The sequence below is a fragment of the Elephantulus edwardii genome, unplaced genomic scaffold (assembly GCF_000299155.1).
Source record: "Elephantulus edwardii isolate Elephantulus edwardi_28Jun2011 unplaced genomic scaffold, EleEdw1.0 scaffold00077, whole genome shotgun sequence".
NCBI classification, from domain to species: Eukaryota; Metazoa; Chordata; class Mammalia; order Macroscelidea; family Macroscelididae; genus Elephantulus; species Elephantulus edwardii.
Genome location: NW_006399827.1, coordinates 1,168,843 through 1,188,865, shown reverse-complemented (window position 1 = coordinate 1,188,865; position 20,023 = coordinate 1,168,843). Strand labels below are relative to the sequence as shown.

Below are 20,023 nucleotides of genomic sequence, written 5' to 3'. Positions count from 1 at the left end.
GCCAATTGCTCATGGAGTGTGAAATTGTAGGCAGAGGCAGGCTTGGGCTGAGCAGGGGGCAGCTCGTGCGCTCAGAATGGCCCCCTCCTAATCTAAAGAGACAGAGCAGGCTCCTTCCTCGAGACGTCACCCCAGAGTCCAAGCTTGACTACCAGGCTGCAAGAGACCCCAGCCAGTGGCGTCACCCATCTGTTCCCTGTCCTTTCAGTCTGAGGCAGGAAGGTGCCTTCTCTGCATTGTGTGTCAGGACTTGTCCCGGGCCAGGGCCTCCTGAGATGCAGGGGTGCTGAGCAAGCAAGCCAGGAACTCAGAGCTGCAGGCCCATCCAACCTGTGGCCAGATGTGCGTCTGTGCACTCAGCAGTGTAAGTGAGCCCAGCAGCGGGAGCTGCTGATTTGTCCTGGAAAACCTTCAGAAATGGGTGACATCTGAGTTGAGTTTTGAAGCACAAATAGAAGCTCGCCATTCTGATGAGGAGGGAAGGGTGTTCCACGTGAAGGGAACAGCAGAAGTGCAGGTGCGAGAGCATTACATGTCTTCCATCCTTCACATTCCAGCCTTCATTGAGTCTGTTGTCCACATGTGGGCAGATGGCACCCCATTAGCCTACCCAGGACAGCTGGATAGTGGTTTGGCTTTGGGAAGCTGGTACCACAGCTTCATAGACCCCGGCAGACTCTGTGGCCAGGCATGATGGCTCCACCCTTGTCCTAGAAAGCTGTTCCCTGTCAGGGTCCTCTGGGGTCTCAGTGCTGACTAGTCAGGCTGGTTTCCATGGAGATGGGAAACCTTGCCCAGGTGCACCCACTGACTTGGGGACACATGAGGCATCCTCCTCTTCTCCTCGGTGGCCTAGCTGGCTACCCTTGAGTGTGGCCAGCCCTGCAGTTCCCTTAACGGTACCTGGGAAGGACCTCTCCAGGCTTGCTTCATCTGACTTCGAGTACTGACCTTGACCCTACACGCAAGATCAGGAGCAGGAAGTAGTACCTCTTCCCCATCTGCTCTCATTGCATCTGTCCATCTCATGGCATCACGCATCCTTCTGTCCTGAATACATTCCCGAAAAACAGCTGCTGTCAAGTGACTCCCGACTCAGAGGAGCCCTTTGTGCTGCAGAGTGAATCTGCATGCTGTGGGGTTCTCAAGGCTGGGATCTCTGAGACACAGTGGCCCTGCTCCAGATTCTTGCACCACAGTGATGAACTGTGATGAAGAAAGCTGTGCCTCTACCTTTGTGGCCCTCTTTCTGGGGCAGAGGAACAAACAAGATTCCCCTTGGATGAAAGGATGCAGAGGGGACTCGCTAGTCTACACTTTCCTCCACCTCCAGAGGAGGTGGACAAGCCCACGGGCAGCACATCAGGGCAGGAAGCCATGGAGACTGATTGTCATTCAAGCTAGAGAGCTCCAATCAGCAGAGCGCCGTGGCCTGAGTGCCCCCGACCTTGACCATGCCACAGCCCTGTCCACCTCGAGCTTCTGTGAGCTCCTGGCTGCTTGTTGTCACATGGCCCCACCAAAGTTTGAGCTTGCACTTCAAATAAAACCCCCTTATCACTCACAAGCGAATTACAAATGTTATCTTTGAAAGCCCTTTGGATGTGAAATGTCGTGTAAATTAATAGGATTTTAGAATAGGAAGGCACCAAAGGGATTTCTCAGCTCCACGACCATTATTATATTACCTTGGGCAATAATAATAAAAATAGAAATAAAAGTTATTGCTTCGCTTACTGAGCACTTACCCAGTGCTGAGCACTCAACGCTGTCGTCTGCTGGAGCCGTCACAGCAACCCACGAGATGCCACCACCCACTTCTCATAAGGGAGAACATGAGACTCAGGGAAGTCACGGATCTTGTCACACAGCGGAGATGAGATTTGAAGCAGGGTGCGTGCCTTTAAAACCACTGCCGTGGGATGTTCCTAGAAATATTTCTGCACCTTGACTTCCTCATCTGCTAAATGGGTAGGCAATGTTTAAAACTCATAACGTGAGTCCTGAACATAGGGTCACTATGAGTTGCAAAGCAACTCAATGACACATAACAACAAGTGTTCAGAGACTTGGGTGGAACTGTGCTTAAAGCACGAGGCTGCCAGCTGAAAGATTAGCAGTTCAAACCCACCAGCAACTCCATGGAGAAAGATGTGACGGTCTGTGTTCAAAAACAAAACCCTATTGGGCAGTTCCACCCCGTCCTGCAGGGTCGCTTTGACTTGAGAACCCACTGGACCCCGGTAGGGATGTGTGGTTTGCTTTTACTTGTCTTCTTGGGAGCTTTGTTGTGAATAGTCACTAAGATCACGTGGAGGTTTCTTGGCGAGGAGAGGTTCTCCAGTGGTAGCTGCTGCCATGAGCATCTGTGTGATGATAATTCTTCTCAGCATCTAGAATGAGCAACTTTATTTTCTAAGTGAGGAAACGAAAGCACAGAAAAAGGCTGTTCCCTCATTCCTCGCTTTCAGCTAGAGCTCGCGTGCATGGCTGTCAAAATGTTGAACTCTGTCTGTATTGGTTGGTACGTACTACTGCCTTGAGGCTCCTTAAGTGCTTCCTGGGCTTCTTTTCCTAGATTCCTTGGCTGGCCCCCAGTCCCCATTGAAGGATTGGTGCCCTATACAGGAGATCATTCAACATTCAAAATAGTCTGTTTCAGGAGACTAAAAGGGAGAGAGTTGTCCCATTTTCTGTGAAAGGAATAGAGATTTATAGATGTTAGTTTACTCCTGAGCTGGTGACGGGCAAGACAGGAACCTGAACCCCTTCAGCACAGTCTTGGGGTGCTCAGGGCTTGAACATTTCCTTGTCAGCGGCTAGGAGGTGCCCTGGGGCTGGTATGAGAATCCTCCTGGTGCAGGTCCATGAAAAGGGGAAAGCAGGTATGTTCGGAGGCCTGAAGAAAGTTTAGGATTTAAATAACTTAGCAAGAGATGCCACTGGGAAGAAGCAGAATTTTTACTCTGACAATTGGACATCTGAAAATGTGGGAGAAGCGTAAAAACTTCTCAGTTCTAAAAGGACCACAAAGTCCAGCCACTGTTTGGACCCTCGTGCTCTTAATGGGTGGAGGTGGGAACGGATCTCAAAGGCAGAAATTGCAGTTTTTCTATCGGAAGGAATTGGATGGGAGGGTGGAAGGGGCAGCTCCCATAGTAGCTCCTCTCAGAGTAACTCGCTGGCATCTCCTCAGAAACTGTGAACTGGACTTGCTTAGCTTGTAAGGCCTTTGTCTTGCTGTTGAAATCTTGCTGGAGAGCAAGTGATGTTAAGCAGGGTGTCCTCCTTGGGTGAGCAGCGGGGGCCAGGGCCCTTGCAAAGTATCCTCCTAGCCAGCCCAGCCCCCACTGCTTAGCTGGTTGGCCTTGGATAAAAGGAAGCCTGGGACTCTGTAGAACCCAGCCCTGACCTCAGCCTGGTGAGTTAACATTGAAAAGACTTAGAGATCTATGGAGATACACACACACACACACACACACACACACACACACACACACACACACACACACACACACACACATCCCAGTGCCAAGCTCAATCATGTTCTTTTTAACTAATTTTAATTCCACTGAATGGAATGAAAGTGATGAGACCTTTGAGGGATAGGTCAGGATCATTGTCATAGAAAACCTCTCTCTCCCCTGTGTTCAAAACTCCTTGAACTTGGAGAAGAGTTAGTTGAAATAACTACCTCTGTCCCTGGGATCTGAATCTTTGGGTTGCTAGTTCATCTTCAAGCAGACATAGGTTGCATGAGCTCAGCTATGTTAAGCAGACACAGAGAGGCTCCCTAAGCTTAGGAGGTCTGCGGCATGATCCCCCCTGGGAAACTGAGCCATAACCCCACATTAACCCAAGGTCAAGTGTATCTTTAGCCTATTTTTCTCTCCTCCTGGGGAGTTGGTTTGTCTGTAGCCTGGCTACATCCGACCCACAGATGGGACCTTCTCTCCCATCATGGGCTGGCAAATGTCGGCCCCGTGAGAGCAAGCTTTGTGTCTTGATCACTGCTGTGGATCCAGGGCTTAGGATGGTATTTGGCCTGTAGTTAGTGCTCAATAAATATTTCAAGGGCAAAGGTCTCAAGTTGTTAAAAGCTCACATGTAGGTCACTGCAGAAATTCTAGGTGAGTGAAGGTCGTGAGGGCAGTAGAAAGGACGCCAGGAAGGATGCCAGGGAAGCGAGCCCAGTGAGAACTGAGGCCACCTGCCTCCCAGGAGAGCCTGCGACCCAAGTATCTGACCAGGTGGTTCGTGACTCTGGCTGCACATAAAAGCCCCCAGGGGAGCTCTTTTTTTCCCTTTTTTTTTTTTTTAAGAAAAAGGCAAAAACAGTAAGAATAACATTTTACTCTGTTTTCAGTGAAGATTTACACAGCAATTTAGGTTCCCATTCAACAACTTCTGCACAAATATTTGAATGACTTTGGTTATGTTTGTCACAATAGGTGAACATTCTCCTTCCTTCCATTCTGATTCTTCATTTCCATTAAGCTTGTCTCATCCTACATTGTCGACCTTTGGTCTCACATAGGTGGGGTTTTTTTTAAGGCCCACAGTTCTCAAGGGTGCTGGTCATCTTGTTGTGAGCCAGTCTTTTATTTGCCTACAGGGTGGCCTCGGGTTTTCTCAGTCCAAGATCTGAAGAGTATTTCTGGGTAGTAACCTTGGGACGACCTCCTTTGTCAGCCATCCCTGTGTGGCTCTGAGACTTCCCAGCGCCCAGGCTGCATCTCAGACTGATTCTATCAGAATCCCAACATCAGACTCAGGCATCAGCATTAATCTGTGGCTCTCAGGTTTCAGCACACAGCCCAGGTTGAGAGCAATACCTAATGGAAGAGGAACTGAAATCAAGCCCACCAATCAAAACTGTCCAGTTGGTTTGATTCATAGCAACCCTTCCCTGGATTTCCAACATAAGTCTTTATAGGAGGAAACTGCCCCTTTTTCTCCCCCTGAGCATCAGGTGTATTCAAACTACTGACTTTCTGGTTAGTGGCCTGATATGTTAGGAGTGTTGATTCCTGGGGAATGTTGACTATGAGCTGGAGCAGCTGTAAGTGAACAAAAGCAGGATGCTGAGTGTCGACCCCCTGCCCCTCTCCCTAGCTAAGTACATTTCTTAAACAGAGAATCAAAATCAGAAGCTGCAGAGTACCCCAAGGTGGTGTGAAGTCACAGGCTCACACACTCCTGGCCACTGGGGACTTGGTGACTGTTCTCAGAGTGCTTTGCTATTAAAAGGAATCAACCATCGTCGTTCTTGCTCCCAACGTGGGGTCTGGACTTGCTTCTTAGAATTTTCTTCTTTCTAATGGATGTTCCCTGATTTCTGATTTTGTGCTTCTAATAACCTTTCATCCAAACACAGATTCTCTGGCAACAAAACTTTATATATCCTCACAAAAGTTAGTGCCTCACAAAAGGCAATGTACCATCCCTTTAGTCTTATGAAAATGTTTAAAGAGTTACTTCTTTTAAAAAGCTAATCTGTATAGCACTTGCACTAAAAATCCTCCTGGGCTGCTTGCTGCCATGTCTTTGCTATAGATGAAAGCACCCTTGAGCCCTCACACCCCCTTTCCCAAGGCAATGGAAAGATCCAGAGATCAGGCTTCCTCCCAGAGGCAGCTTGGCCTTCACATCTGACCCCTCTGCCTTCCCCAACGGGGGCCATCTGCCAGACTCCAAATGACTGTCATTTTCCAAAGAGCTTCCAGCCCCCACATCCTTAGTCCTCCCAACTCCCTACATTAATTCCACCCTCTCCTCATCTTCAGGAAATGTCATACTTGCTCCTGCAAAGGTAGAAATAACTAAATACCCTGCCTGTTCTGAATGGCAGAAACTCTAGTTTGGTTTGGTTTGTTTTGAAAAAGATGTACATCTGCTGCCTTCAACACAGCATTTTACCATTCAATCATGTGAATGCGTCCCTTTGACTATCAGTTTTTCCTCACTCATTAGGCCCTTTGGTGACACAGTGGTTAAGTGCTTGGCTGCTAGCTGGAAGATCGGTGGTTAGAGTCCACCAGCCACACAGCAGGAGAAAGATGTGGCGGTTGAACCTCTGTAAAGATTTACAACCTTGGAGACTCTGTGGGGCACTTCTGCTCTATTCTCTAAAGCTACTATGAGTCAAGATCAAGTCAGTGGCAACACTTTTTCAGATCTGTACCCCTGAGTCCTTCTGGTACCCAGAATGCATCATCCGACTTTGCCACCTTCCTCCTAACCCTCATTCTTTGCACAGAAGTCAACCCTACGATTTCCTTTAAAACATCTAGGCCTCTCCCACCAGGCAGGCCTGCCCAGGAAGCGGGGAGGGTGCTGGGCCAGCCAGGATGGCAGATGGTCGTGGTTCCAAACTCACTGAGGATGCGTTTCCTGAATTCTGGGTGACAGCTTCTTCTTTTGGCTGCCTGTTTTGTAGTGTTTGGATTCAGTAGCGCAACACTGGGTTTAGCCAAGTTGTCAGAGCCATCCATAGAAATGGCTCGTGGGGGAGACGCAGGGCGTGATGGGAGTGCTTGAGGCAGACACAGTGTGGGGGAAATGGTCCCTCCTCCAGGCCATTCTGTGTGGTCATGCATGTTACAGAGATCCCCACCAAACCCCAGCCCGTGGAGCCACAGGGACCTCAGAATTCTCCTCATTTTGTGAGAGGTGCAGAGGGGCCCTGACTCATCCAAGGCCACTGAAGCAAGTAGTGGCTGAGCCAGAGCCGCACTCGGTGCAGTTCCCATCTTCTTGCCAGGAGGGAGGAGTAAAGCCTCATCATCTCATTGTCCACAGCAGACAGGACAGGGGCACTGCCTCTTCGGTGCTTGCTACAGACAGAGAAGACCCTTCAGAGGTTCCACTAAGTCAAACTCTGCCCACACCATGAACCAGCATTCCTCGGTGGCACAGACCACTAGGTGCTCAACTGTTGACTGGAAGGTCCGCAGTTCAGATCCACCCTGAGGCACCTCAGAAGATAGGAAATCCAATTCCAGTCCCTCTGGAGCACAAACCTACCCCAGATAGTCGCCCTGAGTCAGAATCCACTCGGGCAGGTGCTTTACTTGGTTCTGAAGATACAGAGACCTCGGCTCCACCTGATTCAGTTGGCAGGGTTTGGGGCCCAGCCCTGTGAAGGACAATTTCCACCTCTCTCAGGCACCTTCTGTCATCCTGCCAAAGGGCCTATCTCAAGACAAAACTCAGAAACCACTCATAGCTGACCCTCCAGTGGATTTTCCGAGGCTGTAAACTGCACGAGAGGAGATTGCCATTCTTTCTCCTCTGGAATTGCTCTGGACTCGAACTGCCAGAGAGGTGCCACCTTTGGGTTATCAGTCAACTCCCTATGGACTATGTGTGTCCCTACCCCAGCTCCCCTCACGCGGCCCTGGGAGGGGTGATTTCCATCTACATCAGGCCCCTCCTCCCATCCTGAGGAAGGGTCTCTCTGAAGACAAGGCAACTTTAAGCCAGTGTCCAGATTCTTTGGTCTCCAGGGACCTCCAGTTGGGACAATGCCACTCACACCCTTAGACACATACAACCCTTCCCAAGCTCCCTGCTGGCCTGGGAACTCGAGCCTAAGGGCCTACCTGCCATATCACAAAGAATGCATACCCGGGTGACGTGGAAGGCCTGGGGTGTGAGGGTTCCTGGGGAACGGCCCAAAGGAGGTCAGAGGTCGGTCTGGTAAAGTACTTCCACTATAGATGTCCAGTGAGCCAGAAACACCTGGGAGGAGGCCGGTGGTCATCGTGGGCAGTGGCCGTGGTGTCTCAGAGGACAAGGCACAGATTCAGGGTGGGGGTGGCTTCTGCTGCAAGAGCTGGTGGCCAGAGCCCCTTTGTGAGGGGCAGGTGGGTGGTGGTCATCCTCCAGCCCCGCCCCTCACGCTCATCGCTCCGGCTTACACTCCTCTGTGATGGTTGAGATTAAGTTCCAGCCTTCGGCAGCGTCTGATGCCCAGTCTCCTGCAGAAGCCTTTATCAGAGATTAAGGATAATGGATTTCCTTTCTTGGATATCCCCCCACCTTCCTTCTCCTTTCTCTCAGACTTTTTGTCCAAAATGCACTCAACTCCAGAAAATAGACCTTTTGTTAACAAGAGTCTTTTTATTGACTAAACTCCCCTCCCCCAGTTCTATCACCTTCTTCCCCATCATCACCACCTTTTCATGCTTCCAAGGAAAGCTGTTTTAAGTACCTGGTAAGAGAAGGTAAAAGAATAACTTGGTCTTCCTTCCCCCACCGCTTCCCTCCTCCTTCCAATATCCCCTGAGCTTTGTGACTGCTGCAGGGAGGTGTCCTGAGGGCTGGGACGGTCAGAAATAACTGGACTAACTTATTTTCTTCAGCTGGTTCAGCCTGCACCCACATCTTCAGAGACCTAGAGCCTGCCTGGAAGAAATGGGGCAAGGCCTTGTTGATGGGGTTCCCTCCTCTGATTTACCTCAGGACTCACTACTGTCTCCTTTGAGGGAAGGGAGTGACATCATGGGAGGCAGGGGAGACACTGTCCCCCAGCTGGGGACAACCTGTACATTTATTTCACCTGAATCTTTCTTTTTTCCCCCCCTTCAACAGCCCTATTACCATATTTAAATGCAAGTATGTCTCTTTTAATTGGCATTTTTGAGTAGCTTAGCCTGACCTTTTTAGAATAGCCTGTTCCCTTTTGAACTTCTTTCTCCCTAGTAGTCGGTGTAGCTAGGACGATAGTCTTAGAGTTTAGAGGGCTTCTAGTTCGCTCTGTTTGGGTCCTGGGGATCTCGCTGTGTGTCACTGTCTGTATGTCTGTCTCCTTTCTTTTCTCCTCAGCTTCTTGCCCTAATGCTTTGTGTCCTTCCCCTTCTTGTCCTGTAGAAACTCCTTATTTGAAAGGCTCAATGGCTGAAGTTGGGCAGCTCTGTTGGGGGCTGTTTGTTGCATTTGCAGCTGGCTCTGGCATATCGTTTAAAGACACAGTCATCAGGAGAGGTCTTGGGCTGAGGCCTCCCTCCAGGCATCAGCCAGGACAGCAGAGGGTGCTTGTCTCCGTGGGCATGTGTCTGGGAGCACTGGAAGCCTGGGGAAGGGCTGGTCACCTTCCCTCCACCTGGCCTCTGCAGTCCCTTGGGGCCCAGTCATTCCTTATGCTGACTCAATCCCATCGCTGGGACAGCCTGCTGCCTGGTGCTGCTCTGACAATACAGCCCGTGTCAGGCAGGACATCAGGGATCTTGAGGAGAGCCTCCAACTGGCTTCATTTGGACTGTGGGGTCCAGAAAAGAGAACAAAGTCACAAGGCATGCCCCACACAAATGCTCATTCCCCCCCCCCCATAGCTGGCTTTATGTATACACCTTGAGCCAGGACCCCAAAAGACTGCATTCTTAAGTCTAGGGCTCTGACATGAAGTCCTGGCGAAGTCTGGCATCCAGATGGCCAAGCAAACCTCTGGGACCTGTGGAGGACAGCTGGAGTTGAGTCACCTCTTGGTCAGGGTGCCCGTCCTTGTCATGAAGCCATCTCACAAGCTCCATGCCTGGGCTCCAGTCCTGACCACTCAGCTGAGACCCCTGAGCACTCTGCAGTTGACCCTGCCATGACCAGCCCCCAGGGAGTCTTCATGTGTCAGCACAGGATCAGCGGGGAGCAGGCCCCCCATTCTCCAGGACAAAAAAAAATGCCTCCTGCAGTCTTGAGTTTCTTGCGTGTGCCTTTTAGACCCGGTGTGTGGGGTGAGCCAGGTGTCAGCGTGCAGCACACCTGAGGACGCTGTGCCTTCTGGAAGCCTGAGAGCCACTGCTGTGCGTCCCTCCTCAAAACTGACCTGTGAAACCCCCTTCCTGCTCTTGTCTTTTTATGTGGCGGGTCAAGGGCTGCCTGGCAGACAGGTCTGGCAAAGGCCGGGCCTCTGGAGGATGGCTCTTTGACTCCAGCTCCTCTCTCTCCCACCAGGCTTCCCAGCAGCAGCCTACGGACCAGTGGCGGCGGCGGCAGTGGCAGCAGCCAGAGGATCAGGTAGGGAGGTGTACGGGCCAGGCGGCTCCCAGGCATGCCCCAGTGCAGGGGAAGGTAAAGGCCCTGTCGGATCTGTGTGGCTGCGTCTGTCCAGCACTTCTCTCACCACAGCCCCGGGCACCAAGGGCAGCTCCTAGTGGAGTTAGTCATGGGGCTGCAAACCAAAGGCAGACGGTTCTTTCATTTTAAAAAGAAAACGGAATTTCTTTTTGACTCAGGGTCTCCCCTCTGCCAGATAACTGGCTTCGGGGTGCCTGGTGACCTCCTCTCCTTGGCTTGTCCTGGTTCATAAGCCCCTTCCTTGGGCCTCTGACCTCTGCCCCAGTTACAGTGATTTGAGGTTGTAAGAGGGAAGCCCAGAGCCCATCCCACAGGTTGGGACTGGGAGCAGCCAGCCGCCCCCAGGGCATCCTGCCCCTGGCAGGTGGGGAGACATCTGGCTAAATCTTTGATCTCAATGAATGAGGCTCCCCCCTCTCAGTCCCTCTTGCTCTCCAGGACTCACACCAGATAGCTCAGTGTCCCTGGCCAGCAGGCACTCAGGGAACTAAGGTTTCCTGTCATACGTGGTTGCCTGATTCTAGGCTACCACATCCAAACTTGGCGATCCGGACCTTCTCGGGGCACTGTGGGGTCTGGCTGAACCAGGACATGTCTAGGACGCAGGCCCAGGAGAGGTGTTTAGTCTCTCCCCGAATGCCCTCTGCCTCTGAGGCTGGCCTTTCTGTGGCTGGCTCGCTCCCCCACCCCCACAGGCACTGGGGCACCCAGGGAAGAGCTTAGTGTCGTGAGCTGGAGGAGGGTGGGGAAATCGTTGCTGGTATGGGTACCAGGAAATGGGGCATCAAAGGCCTAGTGGTTAAAGCCAAAAACCCAAGCCCAACTTGGCACAGTGAGGCCCGTTAGGAAACATCAGGACGAATCCGTTCCATGCAAACTGGCACAGCCTCGGAGCTACAAAGGATCCACCTCCCTGAACCCGCCACTGGAGGTTATTTGGAGGGGCCAGGCAGTTCTCAGGGGCTCAGTAAGAGGCAGTTTGCCAGAGAGCAGAGGGGGCAGCCTGACCGGAGGGTACAATGAGTTGATCCCTCTTCTCGGCTCCCCTCTGGTCTCCCACGTTACCCTCCCTGCCCTCTGGCCTGTGCCCCTTGTAGGGGCGGGGGTGGGCACTGCTGCCTCCTGTCTCCTGATTCTGTTTAGTTTTTTAACCTGAGTGCTTATTTTTTTTTTTTTTTTTTTTTGAGAATCCTCAATAAGCCTTGGTCCTATGCCTGGGGAGGGGTCAGGGTGGTGGGAAGACACAAAGAAAAGTCCTGAGATTTGTTGAGTGTTGTTGATTGGTGTTTTTTCTGTTCAGTATCTTTTCTTTTGATAATTTGGATTATGAAACTAAACTTTAACCCGAAATTAACCCTGCCTCTCTCCCACCCCACCCCGGTTCTCCTTGACTTCATGGCAAGTTTAAAGGACAGCATGGGGTTCTTTGTGAGTCTGAGAATGGTCTCCCCAGTGTCTGTGCCCCCTCCTGCCATCCCACCTTTTCCTGGACCCCAGAGTCAGGTGGGAGACCCCACCCCCACCCCACCCCCATCTAACTCCTAACCGCCAAAGGTCAGTCCCATCTTCAACCACACTTTTTCGTTTCTGGCTCAGTGGTGTTTTATTTGTAGCCATCTCCATTGGAGGCTCCGCCTCCCTCAGGTCATTATAGGTCAGCCATGCTCATCGCTGCACTGTTAGTGAACAGTATTAAGGAGGTTTTCTCAACTACTTGCCCTCACTAGTCTAGGTTAGTGCTGGGGAGGGGGAAGGGTCCCCCCTACTGCTGGGGTCCCACCCTAGGGCACAGGATTGTGAGGAAGCCAGCTTGCAACTATAAGCAGTCCCTACCCCATCCACTCCTTTATCGATTCAAAGCAGTGAGTAGACCATGACCACCATAGTCAAACCAGCTGGAGGACGCCTGCCCCGTGCAGAGTGCCCTGGTCCCCACAGCTCCCAGCTTTGTACCCTTGGCAAGGAGGGAATGGACAACAGTGCCTTTCTTTTAATCTGTCTGGGCCTATACGGTCTTGACCCTTCCTCTAGGTTCCTGAGCCAGGCAGGTTGACCAGGTCTCCACCTGTTATAGTGCCCGAGCTGTGGCAAGGGCTCTTTGCCATGTGAGAGGGCCATGAATTGAATTGGTGCATCAGTCCAGCTGCCCTTGTGGTAAGGGTCACTGAGATCTGGCTACCTAGTCCTGCTGCCACCGACCCCACCACCCTGCCCCACCCAGCCCAGGCCCTCCCCAGGGGACAAGGACCCTCCCTGGCAGCCTCACTGCTGGAGGTCCCGGAGCTCGGCTTCATTCCTGCAAAGGGAAATGCTCAGATGCTTGGTGCACGGGGTCTGCTGAGTACCTGCCTCGTGCTTGGTGCTTGTGACAAACCCAGCAGCTGATTCCTAAAAAGCAAGAGACACGGGATAGCCTTTGCCCCAAAGGCTCTTAGGCTTGGTTGAGGGGTCTGGCAGCCTCTGGAAGGCCCGTTTTGTCTTTCACGTTTGCCTAGCTCCATTTGTTTCATTTCCCTTCCATTAGTGTTTATTGGAAGCGCCTCCTGAGGTGGGAAGGACCTGCTGAAGGCTGGGGTGGGAAGCAGCCTCGGTTCTTCTCAGGTTGGCAGCACGTTCGTGTCAGGGTTCTGCTGTCAGGGTACGGGGTTGACCGGGGCAGGGATGAGCCTTGCGTGTTGCACTCACCTTCTCCTGATCCATTCGACACCAGGGCTCAGACCCCCCCCACCCCCACCCTAGAGAGCTTCACTATCAGTGGTCACTTTTCGTTCACCTTCACCTGGTAGTTTGAAATGCCATCTTTTCTTGTGCTCAGTCGAGATGTTTGTTTATTTTGATCGTATTCATTCAGCTCCAGTTAGCCCCATCACGTCTCCCCTAAACCGCACTCCAGCTCGGCAGATGCCTGCCCCTGCCTGTCCCTCTAGGGGAGGGGAGTGGTCTGGATCTGCAGGCGGCAATCCTGCCGGGTGGCACCGTGGGAGGGTTGGTGTAGCCATCTGAGAGCTTCGGAGCCCCTGCCACCTCCCAGCCCCACCTCCAGCCCCAGGCGGGACCCCTTACTGTACTTTATACTTGCCAGTTTACCCCCGTCTAGTAACACGAGCTCCCTGACGGTGGCGGTGAATGTGAGCAGTTACGTTTCTGTTGTCTTTTCTCTTGCTTGGTTGGGGCTGCGGTGAGAGTGTCTCTGAGGCATACTTTCCGCCTCTCTTACACTAGGATCTGCACACCTCCTCTCAAACACTCTTCTGAACACGCTCAGCGGGAAGGTTTGTCCACACCTATTAATCCTCTCTCAGTGTCCAGCTTCCTGTTAGTACCAGCTGGTTTGCATGTTTTTGCTTGTTCAGATGAAACAGTTCAAGAAACAAACTCATATCCAACTCTCGAGAAATGTCTCTCTCTCTTTTTTTTTTGTACACTTTCGTTTTCAATTTTTTTCCTATTATTATTATTAGTTACGACTCCAAAACACCTGTTGTCCAGTAAAACATTTCACACCTCCCCTGCCTGTTCTTAGATTGTTTGTATCTGTGGGACTGAACTAAATGCATGCACTGTAGTAGATGTACCGGTAGCTGTAGCTGTAGTTGTAGAACATGCATTGTTGAGTTGATATTACAGGGACTCCGGCAGCTTGCCGTGGCTGTCTGGAGGATAGCATGGGGGGCCAGGAAGAGAAGGGACTCCATGTTTTCAATGTTGCCAAGGGGCTTGGATCCATGTTCTCGCCATCAGCCACCACCACCTCCCCTCACACTCCTCGCTCCCCTAGTCCAGAACCGGGCCACCACCCTCAGCTCTAGTCTCCCCAGCTCAGATCTCTGTTGATAGCACCCAGTGTGAACAAGAACAGAACCAGGGCTAGAAGTAGTTTTTCCTTGTGCTTGCCTTCCTTGAATTGTTTTTGAACAGAGCAGATCTTTCCTTATTTCTTAAGACTTAGCAACATGGCACCTTCAAAGCCCCTCTCCTCCTTAAGTCCTCTGTCAGCTCCCAGGTCCAGGCACGGCCCCGTCTGTGTGGTCCGCTTGGGATGGCGGAGGGTGGGAGGTGTGGTGGAGAAATGGATTGAGACCTTAAGGTACTTAGTAGACAGGAAATGTGTTTGATCCTGATGAACGCTAGTGGTGAGACGCTTGTGGAAGAAAAGGAGACGCTTTTGGAAGAGCACTCCATGAGTATGGGGATTACTGCCTCTGCCTCCTGGTAAGGGGGGAAGGAGGGAGGTGGGGTCTGTAGCACCCTTAGAGGGGGCCACTTCCACCTCCCAGGAAGGAGGCTTCTGAGGACAAGAAGGAGTCATTCCACAGATTACCTTCTGCTCAGAGACACTTGAATTCAGTCACTTATTTTGGACAGACTGCCTTCCTTACATTCATGGAAACAGGTCGTAATGGAGAGCAAAGGCCACTGAGATCTTTTGGAGATGTCTCTAATCTTTAAAAGGTGGGGGATGTTGCTGACTCGATCCCAGTTGCTGGAGGAAACAGGGGCAACGTAGCATAAGTTGCCTACGTGGGAGAGAGAGCCCAGGAAATGGTCAGAGTCCCTGGAGGCCCCAAATGAGCATGTGGTGGTGCACAGTGATGGAGCCGAGTGGATGCTCACCGGAGAAGCACTGCTGCTGCAGAAGCCCCCAGCACTGTGAGGGGTGCGCAGGGACTGCATCTCAGCAGACACCCCTCTGTGACAGAAGGAGGGCATGCAGGCTGGAAGAGAATCGAGAGAGGGTGGAAGAGTAGCCGAGGGAAGTGGCTGGACCGACCAGGCTTCCGGCAGCTGAAGCCACACATTGTCCCTAAGCTGGAGTGGGGAGAGGGAAGCAGAAGGCAGAGTGTGCAGATAATCCCCTCCCACTGGCCTAAATCCCGGGTCCTGCCCTGTTAGGAACATTAGTCCCTGAGAATGCCGGTCCCCGTAGTGCAGTGAATAGAAGTAAAATTCACAGGCAAGGAGAGGGTACATCATTAAACAAGCCAGAAGAAAACACATTTGGGGAGAGGAGACCTCACCAGCAGCATGCCTTTCCCACTCCAGCTTCTGGTATGTTCCCTGGCCACACTTCCAGGCTCCAACTCTGGCCATGTGAGGGCCTACACTGAGGGGGAAAGATTGTGTGTCCAGCTGCTGGGAAGGTCCTGGAGCTGATTGGGTCAGTGAGGCATGAGCTTCACGGTTCCCAGATGGAACTTTCAACAGCACCAATGGAGGGTTTGCTTTGTACCCAATACCAGCAGTGCAAGGCCAGTCACACTTCTTGCCGTCCACTCTGCGAATCCAGCTTTCACTCCTGAACACCAGTGTGTGGCTGGCTGGCCTGAAAATGACCGCCGTCCACTTCATTCAGAAAGGAAGATGGATCAGGGTGCTGGCCTTGGTTTCTAAAGATGGCTTACCTGAATCCACTGTCCAGAGAGAGGGAGGTTTGTAGGACAGTCATCTCTATTGCCTTCACCCTTGCCTCCCATAGGCCAGCAGCAGGTGGCCTCTGGGGTCATCTGGTGAGGTCATGGGGACCCTCTCTAGCCTGGAGTAAGGCACATCTGTGGTCACAGACTGAAATCTGAACAATAGCCCAGAGGACGAGTAATCCTGTGACCCATTAGGACCAGCTGCTGCCTCCCGCCCGTTTACTGTCCTTCATCCTCTGCCTTGTGTTCTGGGCATGGACCCGGTTTTCCAATTTGTCATTAATTTTTTCATTTCTGGGAGAGCCAGGGCTTTCACCATCAAGAGCCCCCGGGTGGATTTCAGCCACCCCAGTGAATTTATAATAATGCTCAGAGCCGCCCGCCGCTGACCTCAGCTTCATTCATTTTCCAAGGGCTTTCGGCCCAACCTTGTTGAGGATAAAATACATCAGTGCTAATCAATAATTTTGTAATAGAAATACTGTGTACTTGATAAATCAACTCTAGTGCAATTAGTGACTCGCCTTGAAGCCCAGACTTAAGTATAAGTTAATCCTAAAGCGAATGGAGTAGGGGAATGTTAATGGTCTTTTAAATCAGTGGAATTTTCTACAGTGGGTGACACATCCCTCCTGCCCCAGGCTGCTTGGCCTCTCTCTCATGCTGGCGTGGAGCCCAGGCCCCGTGTTCCTGGGCAGGAGTAAAAATATAGGTTGTCCAGGGTCATCCTGTAAGCACAGGTAGCCCACAGCAGAAGGGATTTCTAGTGGCTTAGTGGTCAGGAGTTGTGCTGCTAACCCAAAGGGTCACAGTTCAAATCCACCAGAGGCTCCACAGGGGGGGAAAAACAGTCAGTCTCCTCCAGTGTGATTTATTGCTTCTGAAAACCTCCTAGAGGTTCAGCTGGGGGTCAGTTCTGACTCCACGGTGCACGATAGCAGTCTACAGCAGAGAGAGGAACGGAGATTCTTTGTACCCCGAATGGGATGGGAATACTGTGTAAACCAAACCTCCCCCTAATAACTGGTGAGCCCACATGTGAGTGAAGATTACTAGAGGAGCATGTGCCAGGCATCCTCACTCATTTAATTTCTGCAGAGTCTCCCATGGATTTACTACCTCGAAAAACCCACTGGAGGGTCACCTATGAGTCAGTTCCAACTTGATGGCTCGGGAAGGTTTTTTAATCTTTTATATTGTCCCTGCTACCCCAGGAGAGAGGAAGGAAGCAGACATTTTGGAGCTGATATGACATATCTAAAGGAACCTTGGTAGCACTGTGGTTAAAGTGTTCCACTGCCAACCCAAAGGTCATCAATTCAGATCCCCTCCCCCCCCCACCCCCCCAGCCACTCAGCACTAGGAGGACGTGGCCGTCTGCTTCTGTAAAAATGACAGTCTTGGGACGCTGTGGGGCAGTTCTGCTCTGTCCTGTAGGGCCAGTTGTTAGACTGACTCGATGGCAGTGTTTGAGCATACTTGCTTTTCATTGCATTTTTAAATAGGAATATTGGGTGACAGGATACAGTCTCACAGCTGGGGAGCAGGGCTCTGGTCAAGGCTGCAGAATACCGAACTTGACCCCACTGCTTGTGACACTTCACATAAGTAAGAATGAAGGATTCGTTGGGAATCCTCAGAAACTCCAGGTTTTATCTCTGTGTTAACAGAGGACTCCAGCTCAGGTCAAAACTCTACACTCGGTCAGATCTGATTTCAGAGCTGAGTTTGGGACATGCTTACCACAGAGTTTAATTTGACAGACATTTATTAAGAATTTAATGAGATGATTATAATTACTAATTATTATCTGTATCAGATAATATCCGAGGCCTTTGAATCGAGATCCTTTTAGCTGTATCCAAAAGCCCAACTGTGCATGGCTTCACGTTTTAGGACTCAGCATCATGGTGAGGGCTGGGGTGGGATGCTGACAGACACCCTGGCTTGGTCCTCAGTGGCCTTCCAGTCTTGTCGGGAGAACATAGAACCAGCATAAATCCATGTGAGTAAAAGCTGATCTTCCGTTAGGAGGAGTAGATTCCTTCCCATCAGAGAGTGATCAGTGATCAGGGAAGTTCAGTGGAGGAGGTAAGACATCAGTTGGACCTCCTATGGGAGGACATTGCAGGGGAGAGAACTTGGCATAAAAGCTCAGCCGTGGTGGTATACGTGGTTGAAGTGGTAGAGACAGGCTAGGTTCTGGGAGACCTGGAAGGAAAGCCAGGCCTATGTAGTCATATTGGTGGGAAGCTCATAGTCTTTATGGCAGTGGAGTTCAGTTGAGGACAGAAATAGCTATAGAAGATGGCTATCATTCAGGCCACAGCTTGATCCTTATTCTTTGGGTCTGAACTGGGGTTTTGACCTGAAGCAAAGAGAGGAGATCATGAGGTGGGCAGAGGAGGGCTTTCCATCAGGGAGCACCACCTTCCCAGCTTTGGTTTTACCCCTTTGTTTCCTGATATTCCTTTTTGGCTCATGTCAACAAGATGAAGGCTGTTCGTGGCCATTGCCCCCATTCTTTCTGCCAGTCTCTTTCCTTCTAGTTTTGTCTTTGTAGCTTTAGTTCAAATCTGATTCCAGGCTTCCAGGAAGCCGTTACTTTATCAGTGCTGCCTGAAGCATCCCCATCCTTAACCTTGGCTCTCTCAGATCTTCAGTTCCCTTCCTAGTCAGGTCTCCTGGATGAAAGGTGAGGTTACATGTGTCTGCCTGCTTTAACAATGTACCCTAAGACTCACCAGAGGCAGACTCAGCCTAGTCTTTATACATTGTACACCCATGCAACTGATACACAAATGCATAGACACATACAGATTCCACTTGGAAATAAAAAATTAGGTTTAGAAGTTCTGGCATAGTATGTGCATGCATATCACATACATGTCATATGACTTTGTTTGAGGTGAACTTCAGCCTCCTGAGGTAGTAAAAAAAATGTTACTTTTGATCATGCTTGTCTAATAAACTAAGTCTTGCTGAAGAAGTCATGGATCAGATTTAGTAGCATACTCCAGAAACAGGAATGTATGTTGTTGAAACCATGCATTTGTTTCTGTTAATTTAAGTTGATAATTATGACTCAGAATGTCTCAGTTTTGAGCCCTCTATCAGAACCTTAAACTTACCAAAGCCTGCCCTTGAATGACTTGCTCACAGTTGGAAACAAAGTGACGACTGCAGTGGCATAAAAGACATCTGGTAGCTAACAGTAGGAATCTTGATTCAATCAGCGTTGACATAATGTGACATCATCACAATTGTGGCCCAACATAGACTTTTAATTTGAGGAGCAAACAAAAACACCAACAACCTGATGGCTCTGGGCTCAACAGTTGAATTAGAAAACTTCACATGGACTTCAGTGAAACCATTAAGCTATGTCAGGTCTGCTTCTCTCATGATCTGTTGTTATGTGATGTAGAGTCAACTCTGACTCATATCCTATGAGCAACAGCTCTGAACCCTGTTCTATCTTCAGCCAGTTTCATTGTCTCTGACACACCTACACCCATTACTTCCATCCTTCCAATCATGATATCCCTCTGTAAGGACTGGTCCCTTCTTGCAACATGTTCCAAATATGTCAGATGGAGCTTCAAAATTCTTGCTTCCAAGGAGCAGCCTGGTTTCATCCTCTCCGGGATGAGCCTTTTTGTTGTTTTAGCAGTCCACAGTATTCAATACTCTTCTCTAACACCACAACTCAGACGTATCGATTCTTCTTTTATCTAGTGATTGCATAGCCTAATTATGTCCTATTACACCAATGTCTTTGATCATGGTCCTGAGTCACCTCAGTCTTATGCTTGCAAGCATTTTAAAAGGACTCTTACTCCTTGCACAACTCATATTTTATTTCTGCAGTCTCTTTACTGGAACCAGCCAGTTATTGATTCTATTGTGCACAGTTTTTTCTGAACATCTGAATCTGAGAACCCTTTAGGATCATGTCAAGAATTACATGCAAGTCGTACACTGTCGACTTCAAACTGAAAGTCATTGCAAGGGCAGAAGAAACAAGCAGCAGAGTGGTTGTGAGAGAGCCAGTGGTGGGGAGCTGTCTGTTCGCAAATGGAGGAAAAGGAGCCTGAGAAAATCAGTGCAAGAAAACGTGCAGATTGTGAGCCTGAAAAGCGAGGACGGCAGAGTGGATAATTTCTTGAAGGGAACAAAAATCAAGTTTTCTCTCCTGTTTCAATTCAGATCAAAGTGAAGCTTCTGGCAAGTGAAAGAGAAATCCCAGATTTCAAGGTTAGAGGTACATTTTTTACTTGTATTTAGAAATTCATGAAAGGAAGTAATCTTTCCACAAAAATGAGACCCACCATAGGCCCGTAGCTTCTGGACGATTGGGAGTAAAAGATGGTCAACTTCTATGTATTAGTTGCCAACAAAATCTCTGAACTTGGTATCTTTGCAATGGATAACATTGGATAAGGTTCCAGGGACATTCTGGCCACCAGGTCTGCTTCAAGTAGAAAACTGTTGTCATGACAACCCCTGGGCACAAGAATGGCAATAAAACA

At 50.3% G+C, this 20,023-nt stretch overlaps 1 protein-coding gene across 1 annotated transcript in view; it reads left to right on the top strand.

The window, feature by feature from the left end:
• MSI2 (musashi RNA-binding protein 2) overlaps positions 1-20,023 on the top strand; it is a 493,957-nt gene that overhangs the window by 455,667 nt on the left and 18,267 nt on the right. Inside the window, exon 10 of the mRNA XM_006889256.1 lies at positions 9,952-10,014. Within this exon, the coding sequence (XP_006889318.1) occupies positions 9,952-10,014 (63 nt within the window). The remainder of the gene's footprint in view (positions 1-9,951; positions 10,015-20,023) is intronic.